At 49.4% G+C, this 23840-nt stretch overlaps 1 protein-coding gene across 2 annotated transcripts in view; it reads left to right on the top strand.

The window, feature by feature from the left end:
- The first annotated feature begins 10333 nt into the window (after positions 1 to 10333).
- The window catches only part of CSNK2B (casein kinase 2 beta), a 39859-nt gene continuing 26352 nt past the window's right edge, over positions 10334 to 23840 (top strand). Inside the window, exons 1-4 of one of the 2 annotated variants that reach the window (XM_063938080.1) lie at positions 10334 to 10448; positions 12610 to 12689; positions 14003 to 14105; positions 16328 to 16443. In XM_063938080.1, the coding sequence (XP_063794150.1) occupies positions 12618 to 12689; positions 14003 to 14105; positions 16328 to 16443 (291 nt within the window). In that variant the 5' untranslated portion in view covers positions 10334 to 10448; positions 12610 to 12617. Of the gene's footprint in view, positions 10461 to 12609; positions 12690 to 14002; positions 14106 to 16327; positions 16444 to 23840 lie in introns of both variants that reach the window. The other variant, XM_063938079.1, reaches the window with a different exon arrangement.

The raw sequence follows: 23840 nt of genomic DNA, 5'->3' as shown, positions 1-23840 counted from the left end.
GAGCTGGAGAGGAGGAGTGCGGAGCTTGAACAGACCTATTTGCGTAGTGGCCTTGCCGCGGATCGGGTGGAATGGCTGATTTCCATAAGCAGTTGACGGACCTACTCCTTGATAATTCCAAGAGGAGTTTACTTTTCCGAGATCATGATTTTTATATTCAGGGAGATCGTTCGGGAAGGTTTTTGGCCTACCTGGCAAGGCAGGAGTTGCCCCCCGTCACTGTGCATAGCATCAGGGGTGTGTCTGGTGTTGTATGCACTGACACCCCTTCTATAGCTTCTAGTTTCTACACACACTTTTCAGATGTTTATAGATCCAAGGTGCAGTATACGTACTCAGCATTGTCTAATTATTTTGATAAAATAGAGGTTCCTTCCTTAAGTCCTGAGTCACAATTTTTTTGGATGCCCCCTTTACGTTAGAGGAGATTAAAACTGCCATTATGTCTTTTCCCAATAACAAGGCCCCAGGGGTTGATGGCCTTCCTATCGAACTGTATAAAACCCATTTGGATTTTTTTGCCCCTAAACTTCTGTTGCTTTTTGAATTGTTGTTACAGGGTGGCATTCTTCCCCCATCTATGGCGGAGGCACTGGTGGTACTAATACCGAAACCGGGTAAAGATCCCCTTGCCAAACTGTTAGCGCTCCGACTTAATACTGTGGTCCTGGAGCTAGTACATTGTGATCAAACTGGCTTTATGCCGGGCAGATCTACCACCATCAATCTCAGACGATTATTTACGTATATGCAGTTGGCGGGGGATGATTTGGATGGTGCGATTGTGGTTTCTCTCGATGCTGCCCGTGCTTTTGATTCCGTAGAATGGGTTTATCTCTGGGAGTCCCTTGCCAGATTTGGGGTAGGCCCGACCTTTTTGTCCTGGGTAAAACTCTTATATTCCTGTCCAGCTGCGAGAGTAGTGGTTAATGGTTTTACTACTGAATATTTTCTGTTGCAGAGGGGTACTCGACAGGGGTGTCCTCTGTCCCCCCTGCTTTTTGCTCTTGCTGTGGAACCCTTGACCTGCGCAGTTAGAGCTGCAGCGGATATAGCGGGGCTCTGGGTTGCGGGCCAGGAGGAAAAAATTGGGTTGTATGCAGACGACATGATCCTATTTTTAAAAGATGTATCCCCCTCATTGCCTGCCCTTTTGGAATTGCTACGGGAATTTGTTTTTCCCCCCGGGTATTTGTATTAACTGGAGCAAATCTGTGGTGTTCCCGTTAAGTCCCTCTACTTTACCCCCACCTTCTTATGGCCTTCCCCTTCCAATGGTGCACTCAATTTAAATACCTTGGTATTCAAATCTCTCATTGCCCTAAGGATTTTGTTACCCTGAATTTGACCCCTCAAATTGATAATCTACGTATGAAGGCGCGCTTCTGGCAGAAACTCCCTTTAACTGTGACGGGCCGTGTAAATATTATCAAAATGATTATTCAACCCAAATTTCTTTATGTACTACAGAATTCACCGGTTTATATCCCTGCCTCACAATTTTCGTTGATTTCCCGATATATTACTTCCTTTATCTGGGGTGCTAAGCGGGCACATATTGCATGTAAAACACTTAGTAGACCCAGAGCTGAGGGTGGTTTGGCCTTACCGGATATACGGTTATATTATATGGCTGCCCAACTTGTACAACTTTTTGAATGGGTTACTCCTGGGGATTATGGGAGCCTTCCAGTGGCTCTTTTAGACAGGGCTGGCCACTCCTTTTCTCCGTTGCAATTTTTATTAGCTAATACTCGACTGACCTCTCTCCCCCCATTATTACAACAGGCTTGTAGAGTATGGCTGGTGGCTGAGAAGCTGCTGGGAGATCCCACGGTAGACCCCTGCTCTCCACTTTGGAATAATATAAATTTCTCCGAACTCTTTAAAATGGAGGGTGGTTCAATTTGGACTTTATATGAGGTGACTGCAGTGGGGCAACTTTATCAGGATGGGGTACTCCACAGTTATGAGTATCTGTCCACTACATATGGTATCCCTAGACAGTGTTTTTTTCGTTATCTACAGCTCAGGCATGCTCTGACGGCACAGTGGCGGGGCTCTGCTCCACAACTTTCTGAATCCCCTGTTCATAAATTAATTTGTACTCTGCCTTCTCGTGGAAGGGTTTCTGCTTCGCACTCCTCACTTCTCTCCTCCTCTGGATTGGATGGGCTGCCCACCCTCAAGGCTAAATGGATGCATGATTTAGGTGAAATTGGTGAGGAGGATTGGAATCATATATTGGCCTCCCCGCGTGCGGCCTCGGCGAGTGCTAGATTCCAGCAAATACAGCTTTATATTTTACATAGGGTCTACTGGACTCCTTCTCGTCTGTTTAAATTTGGAGGCTCGACCTCTGATGAATGTCCAAAATGCTCTGCTCCAGCTGCTGGGTTCTGGCACTTGCTCTGGCGATGCCCGTGGGTGTATGCCTTTTGGGAGGATGTCACGAAATCTGTAGCACGTACAGGTATTCGGATCCTGTTGTTTACTCCGCGTATTTGTATATTTGGTCTTGATTTGAGGGACTCAGGGCCATCTTTTCATATGGGCTCAATGGGCTCTTGCCCAAGGGCCCCAGGAGTATAAGGGCTGATAGCTGAGGGTCCCCTCTTTCCAGGGGTACCAGATTTTTGGAAATCGGCCCTGGGGAACTGGAGATATCCTACTTGAAAGCAGTGGTCCCCATCCAAGCCTGTTAATTGCTCTTCCCAGCCAGATATCTCGGGTTCTGTCTGACTTAGAGTTTCTCTGAGGGTATACTCCAAAAGCTGAGATTCTCCCCTGTCAGTGGACACTGGCAGCTTGTCTCTACTATGCCCAGAACCAGAGATATCAGCCTTCAAGCAGCTGGTCCCTGCTCCAGCTCCACACGCCTAATATGTAGTTTTAGTTTTTCATTGGTGAATTGCTCTGGCTCCTGAACTCTGATCCCCAAGTTCCCAGAACCATCTGAAAGGTGGAACTCTCTAGATTTTTTATCCCATTCAAAGCTAAGAAATATATTTTCAAGGACTTAAGATATCTGTAGTCAAGCAAGCTGCCCTCCCACCGGAAATTGATAAATATTAAGCCTACTCCACTATCCACCCCTCCCCTATGTATAAAACACCCCTACCACCCTGGAAGTCATGTACTGGGGCCCCTTTATTCAGCCCAATGCCTCTTCTACAGTTTAGCCCCATCTGTGCTGTAAAGGAGTAATTAGCAGAAATTACTGTTCCAGGTCCTACATGCCGAGCGGAAGACATCAAAGCTGCCGCTGACAGCACCCCCCACCCCTACCGCTGGAGGATGGGTAGGGGGCCCAGTGCATTGCTGCACCCAGGGGCCTTCACTGCTGTTAAAACGGCCCTGGAGGGACTGCCTCCCGCTTCACTCCTGCCTCTATGTGAATATTGTTCTGGCATTGGCCCGGGTGTGTATCGCTCGCACCTGGATGGCTCGTGCTCCTCCGTCATCTGCTGAATGGGTTGCCCTTGTAAACTCCACCCTTTCCCATGAACGATTTATGTACACTAAACGTAATTCTCTATTGAAATTTGATAAGATTTGGGCTCTTTGGAGGAACTCCCCATACTCTATTGACCCTCTGCCTTAAATAATGAGTATGTGTGTCGGTGGCAGTGGTGTATTGCTTCGGGTACGGCCTGGTTCGCCTCCCTTTATTCTTTTCTTATGTATTCTAGCACGATACTTGATCCTTATCTCCATTCTTCTATGTCTGTTTTAATATGTTCTGAGGAGTGGATGTGACTGTGTCCTATATCCACATAATACAACTAATGTGTAGAGGAACTACTTGCAAAGCACAAATTTGATTTTGTTAAAGATATTAGAATTTTTTTTGTTGTAATGTTCTTTTTTTTTTTTCCTTTTCTTTCTTGTTTTTTCTCTTGCAAAACAATAAAAATACTTGATTTAAAAAAAAAAAAAGGGGGACTGTCTGCTGTATTGTGTAAAAGGGGGATGCTGTCTGCCGTAATGTGTAAAAGGGGCTCTACCTGGTGTAGTGGCGCTACTGTGCAGCATAATTTGAATAATGGAGGCTACTGTGCACCGTAGTATGAATTGGTATTACTTTTTGGCCACTCCCCTTCCCCGTGAAGCCATGCCCCTATATTTTTTTTGCGCGCCTACGACTCGCACTGACCCTATCATGCATGGGGGGGGTCGCCAATGCCGTTTCTTGCACACAGCGCTAAAATGCCTAGTTACGGCACTGGATCTATGATAATGAAAGGTACCTCCTTTAGTTAAATCTTCATAGGCAGTTGTGACATCATGTACCTTCAGCCCTTCATACATTCCTACACTCCTGGAACGGCCAGGTCGCTCCTGAAAATCGGTTGGTGCTCCCGTAAGATGGACAAGCCTCCCGGCCAGATGCTTTACCCCCCCCCCCCAGTTGTCATGGTCTGATGATGCGTCTTCATGGCCCCACCCCCTGGCTCGCAATGCCAGTAATCTTGCCAGTGTGCGCTCTGGGCGGAGCCACAATTAATTTGTCACGCTATCACATCCCCGGTTTCCGGCCTTATTTGGCATCACGTCAACCCACCATGCAGCCAGAACGCCGGCGTACATGTTCCTGCCTCAGAGAGAGACAGAGTACATGGCTGTTTACAGACTCCCTGTAAAAACCCTCAGAATTCACTTTGCAACATTTCAATGTAACACCCCTTTACCTGGGTTTTCTGGGTAATGGTGTGTATTTAAACTCTTCCCCCTTTGCAATGCTTCTCACCTTGTACTTCTCTTGGTATTAGTGCCTCCACCCGAATCTTGACGTGACGTGTTCAATATCAGGAACACCAGAGGGAGATCAGGAAACCCCCTGCCCACCACATGCTTAGACCGCCCCCACTACGGAATATATCACACGGATATGTTGCAAAAGCCACCCTGGCACATTTATTAAAGGGTCTGGAATAGCAATTGCTTTTATGCATTTATATACAAGGTACTATAGTAGATCAATAAAAGAGGACATATACTAAATAGGCATAGAAACATATTGGTCAGTAATGCACCCACATATCTAAAGGGTGTATAATGCAGTAATAAGAAAAAATTAACATAACACATGAATCTGCTTTCTCCTGTCTGTCCCTTCCTGAACTTCCCTTTTGTATACAGATAACACCCTGGCCTTTGCAATCACTGACTGGGTAATGACAACTTAAAACAGCAGTATCACAAGGAATTTCACACATACCACACACAGCATTAGACAATACATCCACCACTATAGTGCACTGTTATTTCAGAGTTCATTATCTTCTGCATGCTATTGCTTGAAGGAGACTGCACTTTAAAAGGTTCCAATTGGCCCTTTCAGCAATGCTGGTACTTGTAGTTCCACAAACTGATTCTTGGTGAAATCACACACTTGGTTAGCTACTATTTATCAGTCTTTACCAAGAAACATAACACTGTAAACCGTTACTTATCTCACATTCCTCCAAAGTGTGTCCCTCTGCAAACTGTCCTCTCCCGGGGTCAAAAAGGAAGGTTTGAAATGCATTATCCTCTGTAGGCCACTTAACTTCATCAGACTGGGGTCCTTTCCTTTCAGTAGGGCTCTTTCTGTGCAGTCACGTTGACTTCTTCCCCAGTATTCTCCAGTCATTGTCAGCTGCATCTTAGCTATATCCAAGACATGGTTACTTCTCTCTCCTGGCCCATCTCCTCCTCCACTCCTCTGGACAAAAGCATTCTCCACTCCCCCCTCCCCATGCCCTGTTTCCCCACCCCCCGACAGCCTCTGCGTGTCTCTCTGTATATCCTCTGAAACCCAAGGCTGTCTGGGAGATGTAGTCTCTAAACACAAAATGGCCGGTGTCCAAATTCACATTTGCTGCCTGTCATAAGCGCTGGGCGCTACATCAAGAACAAAATACGACAATCCAACTTATACCCCTTTCAGACCGCCCGAGGCGGGTCGCACCCGGGAGCATGACACGGGAGTTACCAGGGTGCGACCCGCCTCAGGCGCCCCGCCTCCGCTGTAAGCAACCAGGCATATTGCTGGGTTGGTGACGTCAGTGGTGACACAGAGGGGGTGGCGCTTGGAGATCACATGATCTCCAAGCGCCGCCCATCCACACACAGTAAACGGGAAATGGGTCGCATCGACCCGGCTCCCGTTCACACCGCACAGCGAGCCGGGTTGAACACGTGTATGATGCTGAATTAGCCCCATAGTGTTATATGGAATATACAGCAACTTTACAACATCTAGGGGGTCATTCCGAGTTGATCGCTAGCTGCATTTGTTCGCTGTGCAGCGATGAGGCTAAAAAAACGGCACTTCTGCGCATGCGTACGCAGCGTAATGCGCACGTGCGACGTACTATTATAACGAACGATGTAGTTTCACACAAGGTCTGGAGAAGCTTTTCAGTCTCACTGCTGGCCGCAGAGTGATTGACATGAAGTGGGCGTTTTTGGGTGTCAACTGACCGTATTCAGGGAGTGTTCGAAAAAACGCAGGCGTGCCAGGAAAAACGCATGCGTGGCTGAGCGAACGCAGGGCGTGTTTGTGAAGTCAAATCCGGAACTGAACAGTCTGAAGTGATCGCAAGCGCTGAGTAGGTCTGGAGCTACTCTAAAACTGCACAAAATTATTTTGTAGCCGCTCTGCGATACATTCGTTCGCACTTCTGCTAAGCTAAAATACACTCCCAGTGGGCGGCGGCATAGCGTTTGCACGGCTGCTAAAAACTGCTAGCGAGCAAACAACTTGGAATGACCACCTTAGTAATAACATTGCAGCTGACTGCACAATCCACAAGCCACAAGCAATCACAAATTCATCTTAATTACACAGTAAATGATCCTGCTCTGTGATGAGTTACACTAACAAAAAATAATGAATTGTAAAGTGTTAGCTAAAGGATAGAAGCTAATTAGCAAGCATCGAGTTAATTAACTTTGAATTCCCTTCATCAATGAGCCTTTTCAATAAGAGAGGTACAGTATACTCATTACCAGCAGCACAGGCCGGATCCCAATCCATGACCAGCTTCCAATATATTACAGCTTAAGTTTAACTAGTAAAATCATTGTAGAATCTGAAGCTGCTGTAGTTAGGTCTTTAAACAATGGACCTTTAATGGTTTTGGATCAAATCAAGGGCCTGATTCAGACCTGATTGCTGCTGTGCGAAATCGCACAGCGGCCGGTTATGGAATGACTGCGCATGCGTATGCACTGCAATGCCGCAGGCGCGTCGCCAAACAGAGACAGGATGGTGCGAAAATTTTGATCGCACAGGTGTTTGCAAGCTGATTGACAGGAAGGAGACGTTTGTGGGAGGTAACTGGCCATTTTCTGGGAGTGTCAGGGAAAACGTAGGCGTTCTCAATCGTTTTCAGGACGGGTGTGTGACATCAGCTCCAGACTCGAACAGCCCATTTGTATCGAACTGTAGTAGTTAGTCCTGGGCTAAGTACACACTGCACAGTATGGAATAATCATTAGATGGTGAGTGAGTTGCGAACGGATTTGCAGCTGTCTGCTGCGTGGTGGAATTTTCGCACGCCGTGCACATGCAATCGCACACTTGCACGGGGCGGGTTTTCACTCTCCATGGATGCTGGCTATCTGATCACAGAATGCTGCAAAAATGCACAGCAGCCATCAGGTCTGAATCAGGCCCTATACCCCTTTTACACCGCCACTAAAAACTCCGGTTATTGCCGTTATAACCCGGGAGTGGCTCGGTGTAAAAATGTTAACCTGGGTCCAGTTACCCGGGAATCCAACCCGGCTAGCTTGCAGGGTTGGTTCCGGGAAGTACCCGGGTCACGATGCGATAAGGCCCTATGGCCCTCATTCCGAGTTGTTCGCTCGCTAGCTGCTTTTAGCAGCAGTGCACATGCTAGGCCGCTGCCCTCTGAGAGTGTATCAGAAGTGCGAACGAAAGGATCGCAGCATTGCTACAAAAAAAGATTGTGCAGTTTCTGAGTAGCTCGAGACTTACTCCTACCTAACAATCACTTCAGAATGTTTAGTTCCTGGTTTGACGTCACAAACACGCCCTGCGTTCGGCCAGCCACTCCCCCGTTTCTCCAGCCACTCCTGCGTTTTTATCTGGCACGCCTGCGTTTTTTAGCACACTCCCTGAAAATGGTCAGTTACCTCCCAGAAACACCCACTTCCTGTCAATCACTCTGTAACCAGCAGTGCGATTGAAAAGCGTCGCTAGACCTTGTGTGAAACTGCATAGTTTTGTGTGAAAGTACGTCGCGCGTGCGCACTGCGCCACATACGCGTGAGCAGAAATGACGCTTTTTCACCTAATCGCCGCGCTGCGACCGAAAGCAGCTAGCGATCAACTCAGAATGACCCCCTATATTCCTTTTTCTTCATTTTCTATATCCCAAGAACATTCTACATTTGAAGATTCATGAATATTTAAAGACTGAAAGAGAAGACACTGACTGAGACTTATTAAAATATACAGGAGAATCCCTGATAAGAACTTTTAAACCCACGTATTGTATAATCTATTTTCATGTTATAGTCAGAGCTTTTATTGACTGTGCCCCCTCCACCACTGTTTTATTGCACGTAGGTCGGATGACATACTGTGTACATGGTTATAATGGTGTATAATGTACATGGTATTTGATCCTCTTTCTGCTTTAGAAGGAGTCTATTCTCTCTGTACAACTTACATCTCGGGGTAAATGTTGTAGCGGGCATCGGTGAGTTTCCTGCGAGTGTGCTCAATGTATTACAGGGACTTTAATTCAAAAGATTTAAATGGTTGCCCTTGGGAACATCAGGCAGACTCACTGGAATCTCACCGATCCCCGCATCGCACAGGGTATTACATTTACTGTACCCACATGTGTTGAAGCAGGAAATGGACACAGAGGAGCTTTGTAACTGAGCCCCGCTCACATGGCGTGTAGGCAAAAGATTGACAATAACAACAGTTACACTTTGGGAGACATTGGGTGGCTGAATTAGATCTTATTATGCAGCACATAAACCAAGTGTTTATTACACGATGACAGAGGGTGTGATCACTGTGCAAGGCCCTCCCAACTACCGACATTGGGCATGGATGAGCCGCCAGTGACAGAGGGTGTGGTCACTGTGCAAGGCCCTCCCACCTACCGACATTGGGCATGGATGCGTCCCAGTGACAGAGGGTGTGGTCACTGTGCAAATCCCTCCCACCGACCGACATTGGGCATGGATGCGTCCCAGTGACAGAAGGTGTGGTCACTGTGCAAGGTCCTCCCACCTACCGACATTTGGCGTGGATGCGTCCCAGTGACAGAGGGTGTGGTCACTGTGCAAGGCCCTCCCACCTACTGACATTGGGCATGGATGCGTCCCAGTGAAAGAGGGTGTGGTCACTGTGCAAGGCCCTCCCACCTACCGACATTGGGTATGGATGCGTCCCAGTGACAGAGGGTGTGGTCACTGTGCAAGGCCCTCCCACCTACCGACATTGGGTATGGATGCGTCCCAGTGACAGAGGGTGTGGTCACTGTGCAAGGCCCTCCCACCTACCGACATTGGGCATGGATGCGTCCCAGTGACAGGTTGTGCGGACACTGTGCAAGTCCCTCCCACCTGCCAACATTGGGCATGGATGCGTCCCAGTGACAGGTTGTGCGGCCACTGTGCAAGCAGACCCTCCAACATGACCCGCCCCACTAGGTACAAAATGCTCTGTTCCTGGACTTCCCTCTTAATTTATGATTTCCATCACCTGTGTTGAACTAGTTAAATGATAAGAAAGCTGTTTCTTTACAGGTGATTGCAATAATAAATTAAGAGGGAAGTCCAGGAACAGAGCATTTTGTTCCTAGTGGGGCGGGTCATGTTGGAGGGTATGTGCAAGTCCCTCCCACCTGCTGACATTGGGCATGGATGCACCCCCATTGACCCTTTTTTAAATTCCCGTTTGTATACTCAGGGACCAGTATGAGTCACAGTAACATGCATCCTCTGCTATCTGCTCCTGTAGGTTTATCAGATATTAACCCCTTGCTCCCCCTCACCATAATAAGAGCTCCCTCTCTGTCCTGCACGAGAGTCTATTGGTGAAGTTTGTAGTCTCATAGTAACCAACCAGCATCTCTCTATCATTTTGAAGAATTTACTAAATAAATGATTGACAGACGCTTATTGGTTGCTATGGGCAACCTCTACTCTTTAGAAGGTTTGATACATCTCCCCCTTAGTAAAGCTCTGGAGCAAGGACCTGCTGGCAGTTATGGCTGCTGATTTGCGGCTATGGCGGCTAGCCCCGCCTCCATGTGATGTCACGCTGCTGCCCGCTCTAAGAACTACATTTCCCGGCATGCCCCCGGCCGTTTCCTGCCCTTCCTTTTCCGCTACGGCGCAGACAGCGGGGACCGGGCCTTGTGTGCGGCAGTGGCGGCGGGTGTGATCTGGGAAGAACCGCCGTATATCTGGTGATTGTCCAGGTTTGCCAGCGCCCGGTGTCCTCTATGTGATACATAATATGTACCCCCTATACCTGTACTCGTGTCTCTTGCGTCCCACCTGCCCCCAGTCTTCCACCCCATCACGATGCGCCCCCTGCTGTACCCCCTCCTTATCCCACCTGTCCCTAGCACTGTGCCCCCTCCTCATCCCACCTGCCCCCCAGCACCCATCACTACGCCCCCTCCTCATCCCACTTGCCCTCCAGCTCACATCACTGTGCCTCCTCCTCATTCCACCTGCCCCCCAGCACCGCACATGACTGTGCCCCCTGCTGTCCCACCTCTTCATTCCACCTTCCCCCAGCACTGTACCCCTCCTCATCCCACCTGTCCCCAGCACCCATCACTGTGCCCCCTCCTCATCCCACCTGCCCCCCAGCACCCATCACTGTGCCCCCTCCTCATCCCACCTGCCCCCCAGCACCCATCACTGTGCCCCCTCCTCATCCCACCTATCCCCAGCATGCTAATCACTGTGCCCCCTGCTGTCCCACCTCTTCATTCCACCTTCCCCCAGCACTGTACCCCTCCTCATCCCACCTGTCCCCAGCACCCATCACTGTGCCCCCTCCTCATTCCACCTGCCCCCCAGCACTGCACATCACTGTGCCCCCTGCTGTCCCACCTCTTCATTCCACCTTCCCCCAGCACTGTACCCCTCCTCATCCCACCTGTCCCCAGCACCCATCACTGTGCCCCCTCCTCATTCCACCTGCCCCCAGCACGCTAATCACTGTGCCCCCTGCTGTCCCCCCTCTTCATTCCACCTTCCCCCAGCACTGTACCCCTCCTCATCCCACCTGTCCCCAGCACCCATCACTGTGCCCCCTCCTCATTCCACCTGCCCCCAGCACTGCTAATCACTGTGCCCCCTGCTGTCCCCCCTCTTCATTCCACCTTCCCCTAGCACTGTGCCCCTCATCCCTCCTGCCACCAGCACCCATCACTGTGGCCCATCCTCATCCCACCTTCTGCGGCCCCACTCCTCACCTGCCCCCAGCACCCACAGTGCGCCTCCTGCTGCCTTCCTCCTCATCCCACCTGCCCCAAGCACCCATCACTGTGGCCCATCCTCATCCCACCTGCCCCCTGCACCCCACATCAGTGTGCCTCCTGCTGCCTCCCTCCTCATCCCACCTGCCCCTAGCACCCAACATCACAGTGCACCTCCTGCTGCCTCCCCCCTCATCCCACCTGTCCCCAGTGGGTGTGGTATGTTATGCCGGCGCTTGGTATCCTGGCGGCCAACACGCTGGCGCTGGGATCCCGACTGCTGGCATGCAGGCATCGGAGTGAGCGCAAAAGAGCCCCGTGTGGTGTGCCCCTTGCAGTCCCACCTACCCCTACACCCCACATCACCTTGTGCCCCCTCTCCTCATCTCACCTGCCACCAGCAACCCACATCACAGTGCACCCTCTACTGTCCTGCCTCCTCATCCCACCTGCACCCAGCACCCCATATCACTGCGCCCCCGCTGTCGTTCCACTCCTCATTCCACCTGCCCCCAGCACACCACATCACTGCGCCCCCTGCTGTCCCCCTTCATCCCACCTGTGTCAAACACCCCACATCACTGTGCTCCATGCAGTCCCTCCTCCTCATTCCACCTGCCCCAGCACCCCATATCACTGCGCCCCCTGTTTCCCCCTTCCTCATCCCACCTGCTCCCAGCACACCACATCACTGCGCCCCCTGCTGCCCCCCTCCTCATTCCACCTGCCCACAACACCCCACAGCACTGTGTCCCCTCTCCTCATTCCACCTGCCCCCAGCACCCCATATCACTGCACCCCCTGCTGTACCTCTTTCTCATCACACTTGCCCCCAGTACACCACATCACTGCGCCACCTGCTGTTCCTCTTCCTCATCCTACCTGCCTCCGTGCCTCCTTTCTACCCAACACCTCACATCTGTCTTCTAAGCACTCCACAACACTGTGCACTCCCTGCTCCCCCCCCCCCTCCCACCTGTCCCCAGCTTCTCCCCCACCCAGCACCACACTCCCTGCTGTCCCCCCTCATGATCCCACCTGCTCCAAACCCCTTGTGCCCCTGTCCCATGTACACACTAGTCCTATTATCTGTATCTACTGCCCCCAGCTCATTTTAATGTTTATGGATTTGCAGCCTGGAAGATGAGCAGCTCAGAGGAGGTGTCATGGATCAGCTGGTTCTGTGGGCTGAGAGGCAATGAGTTCTTCTGTGAGGTGAGACTGCTTCTGCAGACCAGAGAGAGATAATTGGCTAAGGTCTGTGCTGTCCATCATGCGCAGTGGTAGCCGCTGGGCTGTGCGTCCTCACTAGCCACTGCTGTGACAGACGGGACACATTGGTTGCCTATGGAGAGAGCGGAACCCTGGAGCACTGGGTCTGAATGTGTACATGTATACACTATGGATCATAGGTCTTCAACCTGCGGACCTCAGACATGCTGGGTGTCCCCCCCGCATATCTGAGTGCCTGATCGTAGCTGTGCTACATTTAGCACAGCTACGATCAACTCTGAAAGACAACCCCCACCATATGTGAATGTGTTGTGAGCAGTGGAACGGGGGTGGGGGAAGAATATTATTGTCCAAGTGCAACATTGGACGGAAGCACATTGTAAGTGGAGTGATGTCTTTGCAAATTTAGTATGTGGTGTGAGCCGCCAGTTTCATACAATTAGAATAGGATGCCCTAGTTGGCTTGTAGAACATCAGCAGCTCTTCACACCTGAAATGAATGTTTAGGAGTTATTGGCGGAAAGAGCTTATGGCCCCTACACGCTTCACGATTTCCAGCCCTGCATGCTGATATGGACGAGATTGTCCATATTGGCTTGCATGTTTAAACGAGCCGGCACCAACGATGAATGATGCGTGGGGCCGATCATCGTTGGTGCCTACACACTGAAAGATATGAACGCTATCTCGTTCGTTAATGAACGAGATTGTTCATATCTTTCACTGGTATCGGCCAGTGTGTAGGGCCTATTAGGACTGCACGTAGGCGTTGTCATTCACCATGTCTTGTGAAAGGGACTAGTGCATGTGTGGTATAAATCTTAAGAACTCTACAGACCTTTGTCCATCAGTGGATGGTTCTGGTGGTCCCGTCTTCCTGATATTGTTCCACTGTCATTCCCTTATAAGACACGGTCAGCGTTAATCCTAACTTAGTAGTTCATGGTGATAATTTTCTCTCCTTATGGCAAATTTTGGACGTAGTGTCTCTTCCAGGCTGATGACGCTCCCATCCGCAGAGCTCACTCAGTGCTTATGCACAAGCCGTGGCCTTCTTGATCACCGGAACTCGCCCCAATTGTCTATGCGTTACATTAGTGACTTCCTTGTGGAAGAATGGTGCCACGCTGCATATAGGCGACACATGGTAGCCCAAAGCTCTATAAATTCACTTGATGTTGGTGGTGACAATTTTTGGGGCAGTAGTTAGTATTTCAATGAAAACAAGGGAAACGGAACATAAACTTTGCTGATAACGGAGATCTATTTACCAATGAATAGTCTTTCTTTTGCAGGTAGATGAAGATTACATTCAGGATAAATTCAATTTGACGGGACTCAATGAACAGGTTCCACACTATAGACAGGCGTTGGACATGATCTTGGACCTAGAGCCTGGTCAGTCTCCTCAATGGGACATTTCCGCTATAAACTTGCTTTTAGAGCTAATATGCAGTTCTAATGATTCTATCTTGTGATTTATAATTGACTTTTACGTTTTAATAAAATGCCTGTGCATGGTAAGGATGATGATAGGAGGAGATATAGCAAGGACTGAAATAAGTGAGGAAGCGGACAAACTGCCTGTAGCAACCAATGAGCTTCGAGCTAGCATTTATCAGGCACATTCTATAAAATGATAGGTGGAAGCTAGTTGCTATAGTAAACTTCTCCACTTCTTTACTCTTTCCACTCCTTGGTACATCTCCTCCTAATTCTCAGTTGACGCACGTAGATATTTCCATTATCACTAATTATATGGTAACACTTTTTAGTGTCTTAGTGCAGAAAATGACAACAATACAGCGTTTGAGTAGCGTAGAGAATTTGGGTGGCAGGGTATTTGCCATCAATCGCAAATCTGCTAATAGACACAATACACTCCCACATCGCAAACTTGCAATAATAAAACTTCAGTACACAAGAGGAGGAACCCGGAGTACCTAGCAGTTCAGTGATACGAGTGTGTATCCTTCAACAACTTTGCTAATGTTCGCAAACAGACCAGCGGATGTGGTGTGTGTGTGTTTTTTTTATTTGTCTGCTTAACCTAAGAAATATCTTACCCATATTATATCGCTCAATGATGTGTCCTTAAACCATCAAATCATCAAACATTGCAAAGTGTTTATTTTAGGACTTAATTGTTCTGTGTCATTAAATGTTATTAAACAATTAAGCCACCAAACATATCAAAATAACATGTTTGAAGTTCTAAAGCTTAGCCAGGAATTAACACATCAGCTGTGTGTGATTTTGCACTAATTGTGCAATTATTAGCTGAAACATCGGTGGTAGTGCACCTGTCATGGCGTCTTCCACAGTCTGCGCAGATCCATAGCTACTCATAAGCTGCGATCACTTTGTGAGTATTTTAAGGTTGCCTTTTAGCAGATTTGCGAATGCACAGCCCAGGACACAGGCACAATACACCCCGTTTTGCAGAATTGCGAAGCCGTCCCACTGACGCGCCTCCACTACGTCTCTTCCCCGTTATCTATTTGCGACCTCTATTTGGTTTGCAAATCTGCTAAGTTGTCGCAGTTCGTGATCTGGCACATGTGCGCTGCGATGTTTGCTAAAAATCGCCAATTGCGCGATTATTTGCAGTTGCGACTGAAGCTGAATCAGGCCGTGTCTGCTGTAGTGATCCTTCATAGCTACTCCCTCTCTGTGGGGTTGATGTATCAAGCAGTGGAGAGGTTGCCCTTAGCAACCAATCAGCTTGTACCTATCATGTAATAGTGGTCTTGATAAATGCTACATCAAAGCTGATTGGTTACTATGTGCAACTTCTCCACATGTCCACTTTTTTTCACTGCTTAATATATCTGTGTTATTCCCAAGCTATATTTCTCGGGCGATTTGTGCGGCAGTGATACGGCGAATAGTCGCGCAGCACTGACTGCAATGTCAGCATAGTGCGGCTTATTGGCTGTGTCACAGCGCCGCTCACTGCTCGGGGCTGCCCCTGACAGAAGGCGGATATTGGCCTCTACTTCGACCCTGGGCCACACTGTCTGGGTCGTCCCTGCTGGCCGTTCCCTCCACCTCAACCCGGCCCACCCTACCACTGGAGGCAAGCATGACAGCCTCCCATTTACTGTGGCCGCCAGACAGGAAGTGAGACTCTGGATGGGAGGGGGGGAAGGGTGCATGGTGGACTGCTGCCTACCTGCCGTGGTGGGGATCACTCTTATCTTCCCCATCCCCCACGGTTCTCGCGCACCTACTCTCCTCTCACGACCCCCCCCACCTATTTATCAAATGGAGGACTCTACCATGTATTGTCACATTACGTGCCATAGGTAGTTACACACAATGCAGAAGAAATGGTGGTTAATGAATCCATGTGTCGCAGGGTGTGATTCAGAGTTTTACACTATGCCAATGTTTTCACAGTTGAGCGATTATCGGTAATCTGCGCACGCATCCATGGTACATCTTTATTTGCCGTGTGATTGACAGGCAGGGGCTGCTGGGGGTGGGTGCCTGGGCGTGGTGGGAGAGACACAGGCACGTCGCAGCCTTTTTCCTGGACGTATCACAGCCTGTGCCTGCGGTACTATGAGCACCCCCCCCGTTCCCTTCTGATACCTCTCGTGTCTTCTGTCTTGCAGATGAAGAGTTGGAGGATAATCCCAACCAGAGCGACCTCATCGAGCAGGCGGCAGAGATGCTGTACGGACTGATCCACGCCCGCTATATACTGACTAACCGCGGCATCGCCCAGATGGTGAGGACGCCTCTCTCTGTCCCTGTACATAACCTGTTCCGGAGTGTGTGCAGCGGCCACATGGGGAACTGTGTACTGTGGCGGGTAGAATTTCTGAATGGTGTTTGCTGCATCATTCTTATTACTGGTCACAGACGTTACTTCAACCTGCGCATTCACTATGGGGCGTGAAGTGATGTCATTCCTGCCGGAGACGGCAATATGGCAGGGTGTAGGTGACGGGCCCATTGAAACTAGGCACATTTTTTAACTCTCTGTAATGGCCCCAGTAATGCCGCTCACCGAAACAGAAGGGTCCGGCTCGGAGACTGAGAACCTGAGGGGGGGTGTGGGTCCATGGCAACAGCTGCTGCTCATTACTGTGTTGCTGACATTGTGCAGGGCTGTGCCCAGTTTCTGTGTGACTCTGCCAGGATCATAGCCTGATCCACTCACCACAACCTCACACAAGCAGAAAGTGCGATGCTGTTCTCACCACACCCTCCCTGCAGTGGTTACAGTGTAATAGGGATGGGAATGCGGAACGCTACGTCTGTAGGGAGCGCTGAGAAAATCCCCCTTCATGAATGATTTAGATCTGTCAATATATTTCTAAGCATTCAGCTGTTTTACGCTGGTGGCTGCACAGATGTGCCTATGGGAATGTCTGACCGGAACGCGCTTCTGTGTCTTTAAGCAGAAGGAATATTTGTATTTGGGTTGCGTGAGTGGTTATTGGCGCACCCGAATTCATGCTGTAAGACGGGTGCCTGTTACCCGAGACTCAGCCGGAGCACCTGTTACTGGGACTTGTGCTACGTCCCACATTCATTGCCTGGAGCCTCTTGTATCATAGTACTCTGAGACACCCGGCCCCCTCAGAGCTAATGTTACTATCCCATTGGACTAATGAGCCCTGTATCACGCAGCGCAGTTTGCCGATGCAGGCAAACTGCACGTGCGCAGCTGCTGCAACATGCCTGTGCGACCTTACAAATTGCGTCCGCATCCGTGAAGGATCTGGTGGCAATGTGATTGACAGAGGTGGGCGTTGGTGATGCAGCATTGGAGAAGGGGTGGGGGGTGGGGGGGGGGGGGGGGGGCTGACGGGCTGACGGGCCAAGGAGCGTTTTTTGCCAAAGGTCGACATTAATTAGATGCAATGTAAAAGCATCGGGAGACGGCCCCCAGCATGTGAGGAGATGGACACAGATCTGGCTGCGTATGCAGCAATTTGTGCCTGTTTTAATAAGGTCCCATGTCCTGATTTCCTGTATACGTTCACATGAGAACACTACACTAATGTGTGACCTGTGTATATTCGGTATCCGGTCCCTAGATCGACAGTGTCTAGGTCGACCACTATTGGTCGACATTGGTTCTAGGTCGAAAGGTCAGCATGAGTTTTTCACTTTTTTTTTTTCCCTCTTACATCCTAGAGGATGCTGGGGACTCCGTAAGGACCATGGGGATAGACGGGCTCCGCAGGAGACATGGGCACTTTAAGAAAGATTAGGTCTGGGTGTGCACTGGCCCCTCACTCTATGCCCCTCCTCCAGACCTCAGTTTGCTAGTGTGCCCAGAGGAGACTGGGTGCATTTCAGGGAGCTCTCCTGAGTTTCCTGATTGAAAGTATATTTGTTAGGTTTTTTTATTTTCAGGGAGCCTGCTGGCAATAGACTCCTTGCATCGAGGGACTGAGGGGAGAGAAGCAGACCTACTTCTGTGAGTTGAAAGGCTCTGCTTCTTAGGCTACTGGACACCATTACCTCCAGAGGGATTGGTACGCAGGATCTCACCCTAGCCGTCTGTCCCAGAGCCGCGCCGCTGTCCTCCTCTCAGAGCCGGAAGATAGAAGCCGGGTGAGTATGAGAAGAAAAGAAGACTTCAGAGGCGGCAGAAGACTTCATGATCTTCACTGAGGTAACGCACAGCCGTAACGCTGTGCGCCATTGCTCCCATACACCTCACACACGGCAGTCACTGCAAGGGCGCAGGGGGGGGGGGGTGCCCTGGGCAGCATATAACCTCCTTTTTGGCAAATATATATATATATATATATATATCTCCCAAAACAAGTGCACTCACTACTTCTTTAAATTCCAAAGTTTCACAGTTATTTTATTCAATTCAATCTGCAGGTTCAGTTGTATCAGTAAATTCCATACATGACCATGTCCATATAGGAGTCAAAACACCGCTCCAAATTTATCCATCTTGTCAATGCAAATCAATCAAGCATATTATGAACATCTGAAAAATATCAGTGGTGCAGCTCCATTTGTATATGGTTTTCACATGTCATGGATTGGTAATACATCATGTCTTTTGTTATGTCTGTCGACTTCGGCAGCTTTTCGTGCCGTAAAAGACCCACATCTGGTCCGCCGTACTCCTCGGCGTGCGTTCCACCGTCCTGCGCATGTCCCTACAGCTCTACAGCACAGCGCTGAGAGGAAGCTCCCTGGACTCTCCCCTGCTTATTCCACGGTGAAAGAGGGTTTTAAAGAAGAGGGGGGGCACAAAATTTGGCGCATATATATGTATATACGTGTGTGTGTGTGTGTGTATGTGTATATATATATATATATATATATATATACACACACACACACACACACACACACACACACACACACACACACACACACACACACACACACACGGGGTGTGCTGGCATATTCTCTCTGTCTCTCCAAAGGGCCTTGTGGGTGAACTGTCTTCAGATAAGAGAATTCCCTGAGTGTGTGGTGTCGGTACGCGTGTGTCGACATGTCTGAGGTAGAAGGCTCTCCTAGAGAGGAGGGGGAGCAAATGAATGTGGTGTCTCCGTCGACAACGCCGACACCTGACTGGATGGATATGTGGAATGTTTTAAGTGCTAATGTAAATTTATTGCACAAAAGATTAGACAAAGCTGAAGATAGTGAACAGTCATGGAGTCAACCCATGTCTGTCCCTATGTCTCAGGGACCTTCAGGGTCTCAAAAGCGCCCACTATCCCAAATAGACACAGATACCGACACGGATTCTGACTCCAGTGTCGACTACGATGTTGCAAAGTTACAGCCAAAATTGGCTAAATGTATTCGATATATGATTATTGCAATAAAAGATGTTTTTCATATCACAGAGGAACCCCCTGTCCCTGACACGAGGGTGCACATGTATAAGGGAAAGAAACCTGAGGTAACCTTTCCCCCCTCACATGAGTTGAACGAATTATGTGAAAAAGCTTGGGAATTTCCAGACAAGAAACTGCAGATTCCCAAAAGAATTCTTATGGCGTTTCCTTTCCCGCCAACGGACAGGGTACGGTGGGAATCCTCCCCTAGGGTGAACAAAGCATTGACACGCTTATCCAAAAAGGTAGCACTGCCATCCCAGGATACGGCTACCCTCAGGGATCCTGCTGACCGCAAGCAGGAGGTTACCCTGAAGTCCATTTACACACATTCTGGTTCCTTACTCAGACCGGCAATTGTGTCGGCCTGGGTTTGTAGCGCTGTAGCAGCATGGACAGATACCTTATCAGTGGAAATTGAGACCCTAGATAAGGATACCATTTTATTGACCCTAGGGCATATAAAAGATGCTGTCTTATATATGAGAGATGCTCAAAGAGACATTAGTCTACTGGGTTCTAGAATAAACGCGATGTCGATTTCTGCTAGACGAGTCCTATGGACCCGGCAATGGACAGGTGATGCCGATTCAAAAAGGCATATGGAGGTTTTACCTTACAGAGGTGAGGAATTGTTTGGGGAAGGTCTCGGACCTGGTCTCCACAGCTACAGCTGTAAATCAAATTTTTTGCCTTATATTCCCCCACAGCCTAAGAAAGAGCCACATTATCAAATGCAGTCCTTTCGATCACAAAGAAACAAAGTACGAGGTGCGTCCTTTCTTGCCAGATGTAAGGGCAGAGGGAAAAAGCTGCACAACACAGCTAGTTCCCAGGAGCAGTCCTCCCCGGCCTCTACAAAATCCACCGCATGACGCTGGGGCTCCGCTAAGGGAGTCCGCCCCAGTGGTGGCACGTCTTCGAATTTTCAGCCACATCTGGGTTCACTCGCAGGTGGATCCCTGGGCAATAGAAATTGTTTCTCAGGGTTACAAGCTGGAATTCGAAGAGGTGCCTCCTCGCCGGTTTTTCAAATCGGCCCTGCCATCTTCTCCCCAGGAAAGGGAGATAGTGTTAAATGTAATTTACAAATTGTATCTTCAACAGGTGGTGGTCAAGGTTCCCCTGCTTCAACAAGGAAGGGGATATTACTCAACCCTGTTTGTAGTCCCGAAACCGGACGGTTCGGTCAGACCCATATTAAATTTAAAATCCCTGAACCTATACTTGCAAAGGTTCAAGATGGAATCGCTAAGAGCGGTCATCGCCAGCCTGGAAGGGGGGGATTTTATGGTATCTCTGGACATAAAGGATGCATACCTTCATGTTCCCATTTATCCACCTCATCAGGCGTACCTGAGATTTGCGGTACAGGATTGTCATTACCAATTTCAGACGTTGCCGTTTGGTCTTTCTACGGCCCCGAGAGTTTTCACCAAGGTAATGGCGGAAATGATGGTGCTACTGCGCAAGCAAGGTGTCGCAATTATCCCGTACTTGGACGATCTCCTCATAAAAGCGAGATCAAGAGAGCAGTTGCTGAACAGCGTATCCCTTTCACTGAAAGTGTTACAGCAACACGGCTGGATTCTCAATATCCTGAAGTCGCAGTTGGTTCCTACAGACCAGAAAAGGGTTTATCTTCCGATAGAAAAGGCCCAGGAACTCATGCCTCTGGTCAGGAACCTATTGAAGCCAAAACAGGTGTCAGTGCATCACTGCACTCGAGTCCTGGGAAAAATGGTGGCATCATACGAGGCCATTTCCTTCGGCAGGTTCCATGCGAGGACCTTCCAATGGGACCTACCGGACAAGTGGTCCGGGTCACATCTACAGATTCATCAGTTGATCACCCTGTCCCCCAGGGCCAGGGTATCTCTCCTGTGGTGGCTGCAGAGTGCTCACCTTCTAGAGGGCCGCAGGTTCGGCATTCAGGACTGGATCCTGGTGACCACAGACGCGAGCCTCCGAGGTTGGGGAGCAGTCACACAGGGAAGAAACTTCCAAGGTCTTTGGTCAAGTCAAGAGACTTGTCTTCACATCAACATCCTGGAACTGAGGGCCATATACAACGCCCTACGTCAAGCGGAGACCTTACTTCGCGACCAACCAGTTCTGATCCAGTCCGACAACGTCACTGCAGTAGCTCATGTAAACCGCCAAGGCGGCACAAGGCGCAGAGTGGCAATGGCAGAATCCACCAGAATTCTTCGCTGGGCGGAGAATCATGTAAGCGCACTGTCAGCAGTGTTCATTCCAGAGTGGACAACTGGGAAGCAGCCTTCCTCAGCAGACACGACCTGCATCTGGGAGAGTGGGGACTTCATCAGGAAGTCTTCGCACAGACTGCAAGTCAGTGGTGACTGCCCCAGATAGACATGATGGCATCCCGTCTCAACAGAAAACGACAGAGGTATTGCGCCAGGTCAAGAGACCCTCAGGCGGTAGCTGTAGAAGCCCTGGTGACACCGTGGGTGTGCCGGTCGGTCTATGTATTTCCTCCTCTTCCTCTCATACCCAAGGTGTTGAGAATAATAAGAAAAAGAGGAGTGAGAACGATTCTCATTGTTCCAGATTGGCCACGAAGGACCTGGTATCCGGATCTACAGGAAATGCTCACAGAAGATCCATGGCCTCTTCCTCTAAGACAGGACCTGTTACAACAGGGGCCCTGTCTGTTCCAAGACTTACCGCGGCTGCGTTTGACGGCATGGAGGTTGAACGCCGGATCCTAGCGGAAAAAGGTATTCCGGATGAGGTCATGCCTACGCTCATAAAGGCCAGGAATGCTCCTACGGAAGAATTCCATCTGGGCAGTTTCCTTCACTTCCTACAAACTGGAGTAAATTTGGGCCTGAAATTAGGCTCTGTTAAGGTTCAGTTTTCAGCCTTAGGCCAATTCCTTTTGAAAAAAAATGGATTTCTCCCTGAAGTACAGACTTTTGTGAAGGGAGTACTGCATATTCAGCCTCCGTTTGTACCTCCGGTGGCGCCTTGGGACCTTAACGTGGTGTTACAGTTCCTAAAATCACACTGGTTTGAACCACTTAAAACGGTGGAGTTAAAATATCTCGCTTGGAAGGTGGTCATGTTATTGGCCTTGGCTTCGGCTAGGCGAGTGTCGGAATTAGTGGCTTTATCTCATAAAAGCCCCTATCTGATTTCCATATGGATAGAGTGGAATTGCGGACCCATCCTCAATACCTGCCTAAGGTGGTGTCATCTTTTCATATGAACCAACCTATTGTGGTGCCTGTGGCTACGCGTAACTTGGAGGATTCTGAGTCACTGGATGTGGTCAGGGCTTTGAAAATTTACGTGGCCAGAACGGCTTGAGTCAGAAAAATAGAAGCACTGTTTGTCCTGTATGCAGCCAACAAGGTTGGTGCTCCTGCTTCAAAGCAGACTATTGCTCGCTGGATCTGTAACACGATTCAGCAGGCGCAGCTTCCCCCGCCGCCCCCCCCTCCTTCCACTGGTGCTCTGACATTTCTCGCGGCTAGCAGCCGCAGCTTCCCCGACACCCGCCGGGGCCCGGGTTATATCCCCCCCACACACTTCCTCCCGCCGTCGGCGCTAGCATAAGCATGGCGCGGTGGGCTGGGAAAGATGACGGGGGAACGAGCAGAGGCTTCTTGTACGTTGCTGCCTCCAGGCTTCCTATAACTTAAGCCCTGGCAGGCTAGCAGCGCATCTCCCCCGTCGCTCACCTTCTTTTATAGACACTCTCCCTGGCCGGCTTACACTCCCGCTTCACAGCTCCCCCGCCCGCCCCCCCTTCCTCTACAGACGGAGGGCTGAGGGAGACGCAGCGCGGCTGTCAGCGGCAGCAACCCCACATGTCGCCACCACTTAAAACAACAGGGCGCTTGGGAAGTGCATCCCCTCCCGCCGCCCGCTCAAGCAGTCTCTCGTCCCCTCCCGCTGCCAACGGAGGGCTGGGGGGGGAGGATGTATAGAAAGGTAATGTGTTCCCGATGACATTCGGCTCATCCTTGCTGAGTACACTATGCCAATAATGTCTTGTACTCACAGACATGTAGTTGTTTGTAAGCCCGGGCTGGGGCAGGCGAAAAGGGGGCAGACTGACCAGAAAAAGTATTTGTGTGTGTATATATGTGTATGTGTGTATGTATGTGTGTGTGTGTATATATATATGTGTATATATGTGTGTATGTGTATATATATATATATATGTGTATGTATATATGTGTGTGTGTGTGTGTATATGTATATATATATATATATATGTGTATATATGTGTATGTATATATATATATATATATATATATAT

Source organism: Pseudophryne corroboree, chromosome 8, assembly GCF_028390025.1.
Source record: "Pseudophryne corroboree isolate aPseCor3 chromosome 8, aPseCor3.hap2, whole genome shotgun sequence".
NCBI classification, from domain to species: Eukaryota; Metazoa; Chordata; class Amphibia; order Anura; family Myobatrachidae; genus Pseudophryne; species Pseudophryne corroboree.
This window is presented reverse-complemented; position numbering and strand designations above follow the sequence as displayed.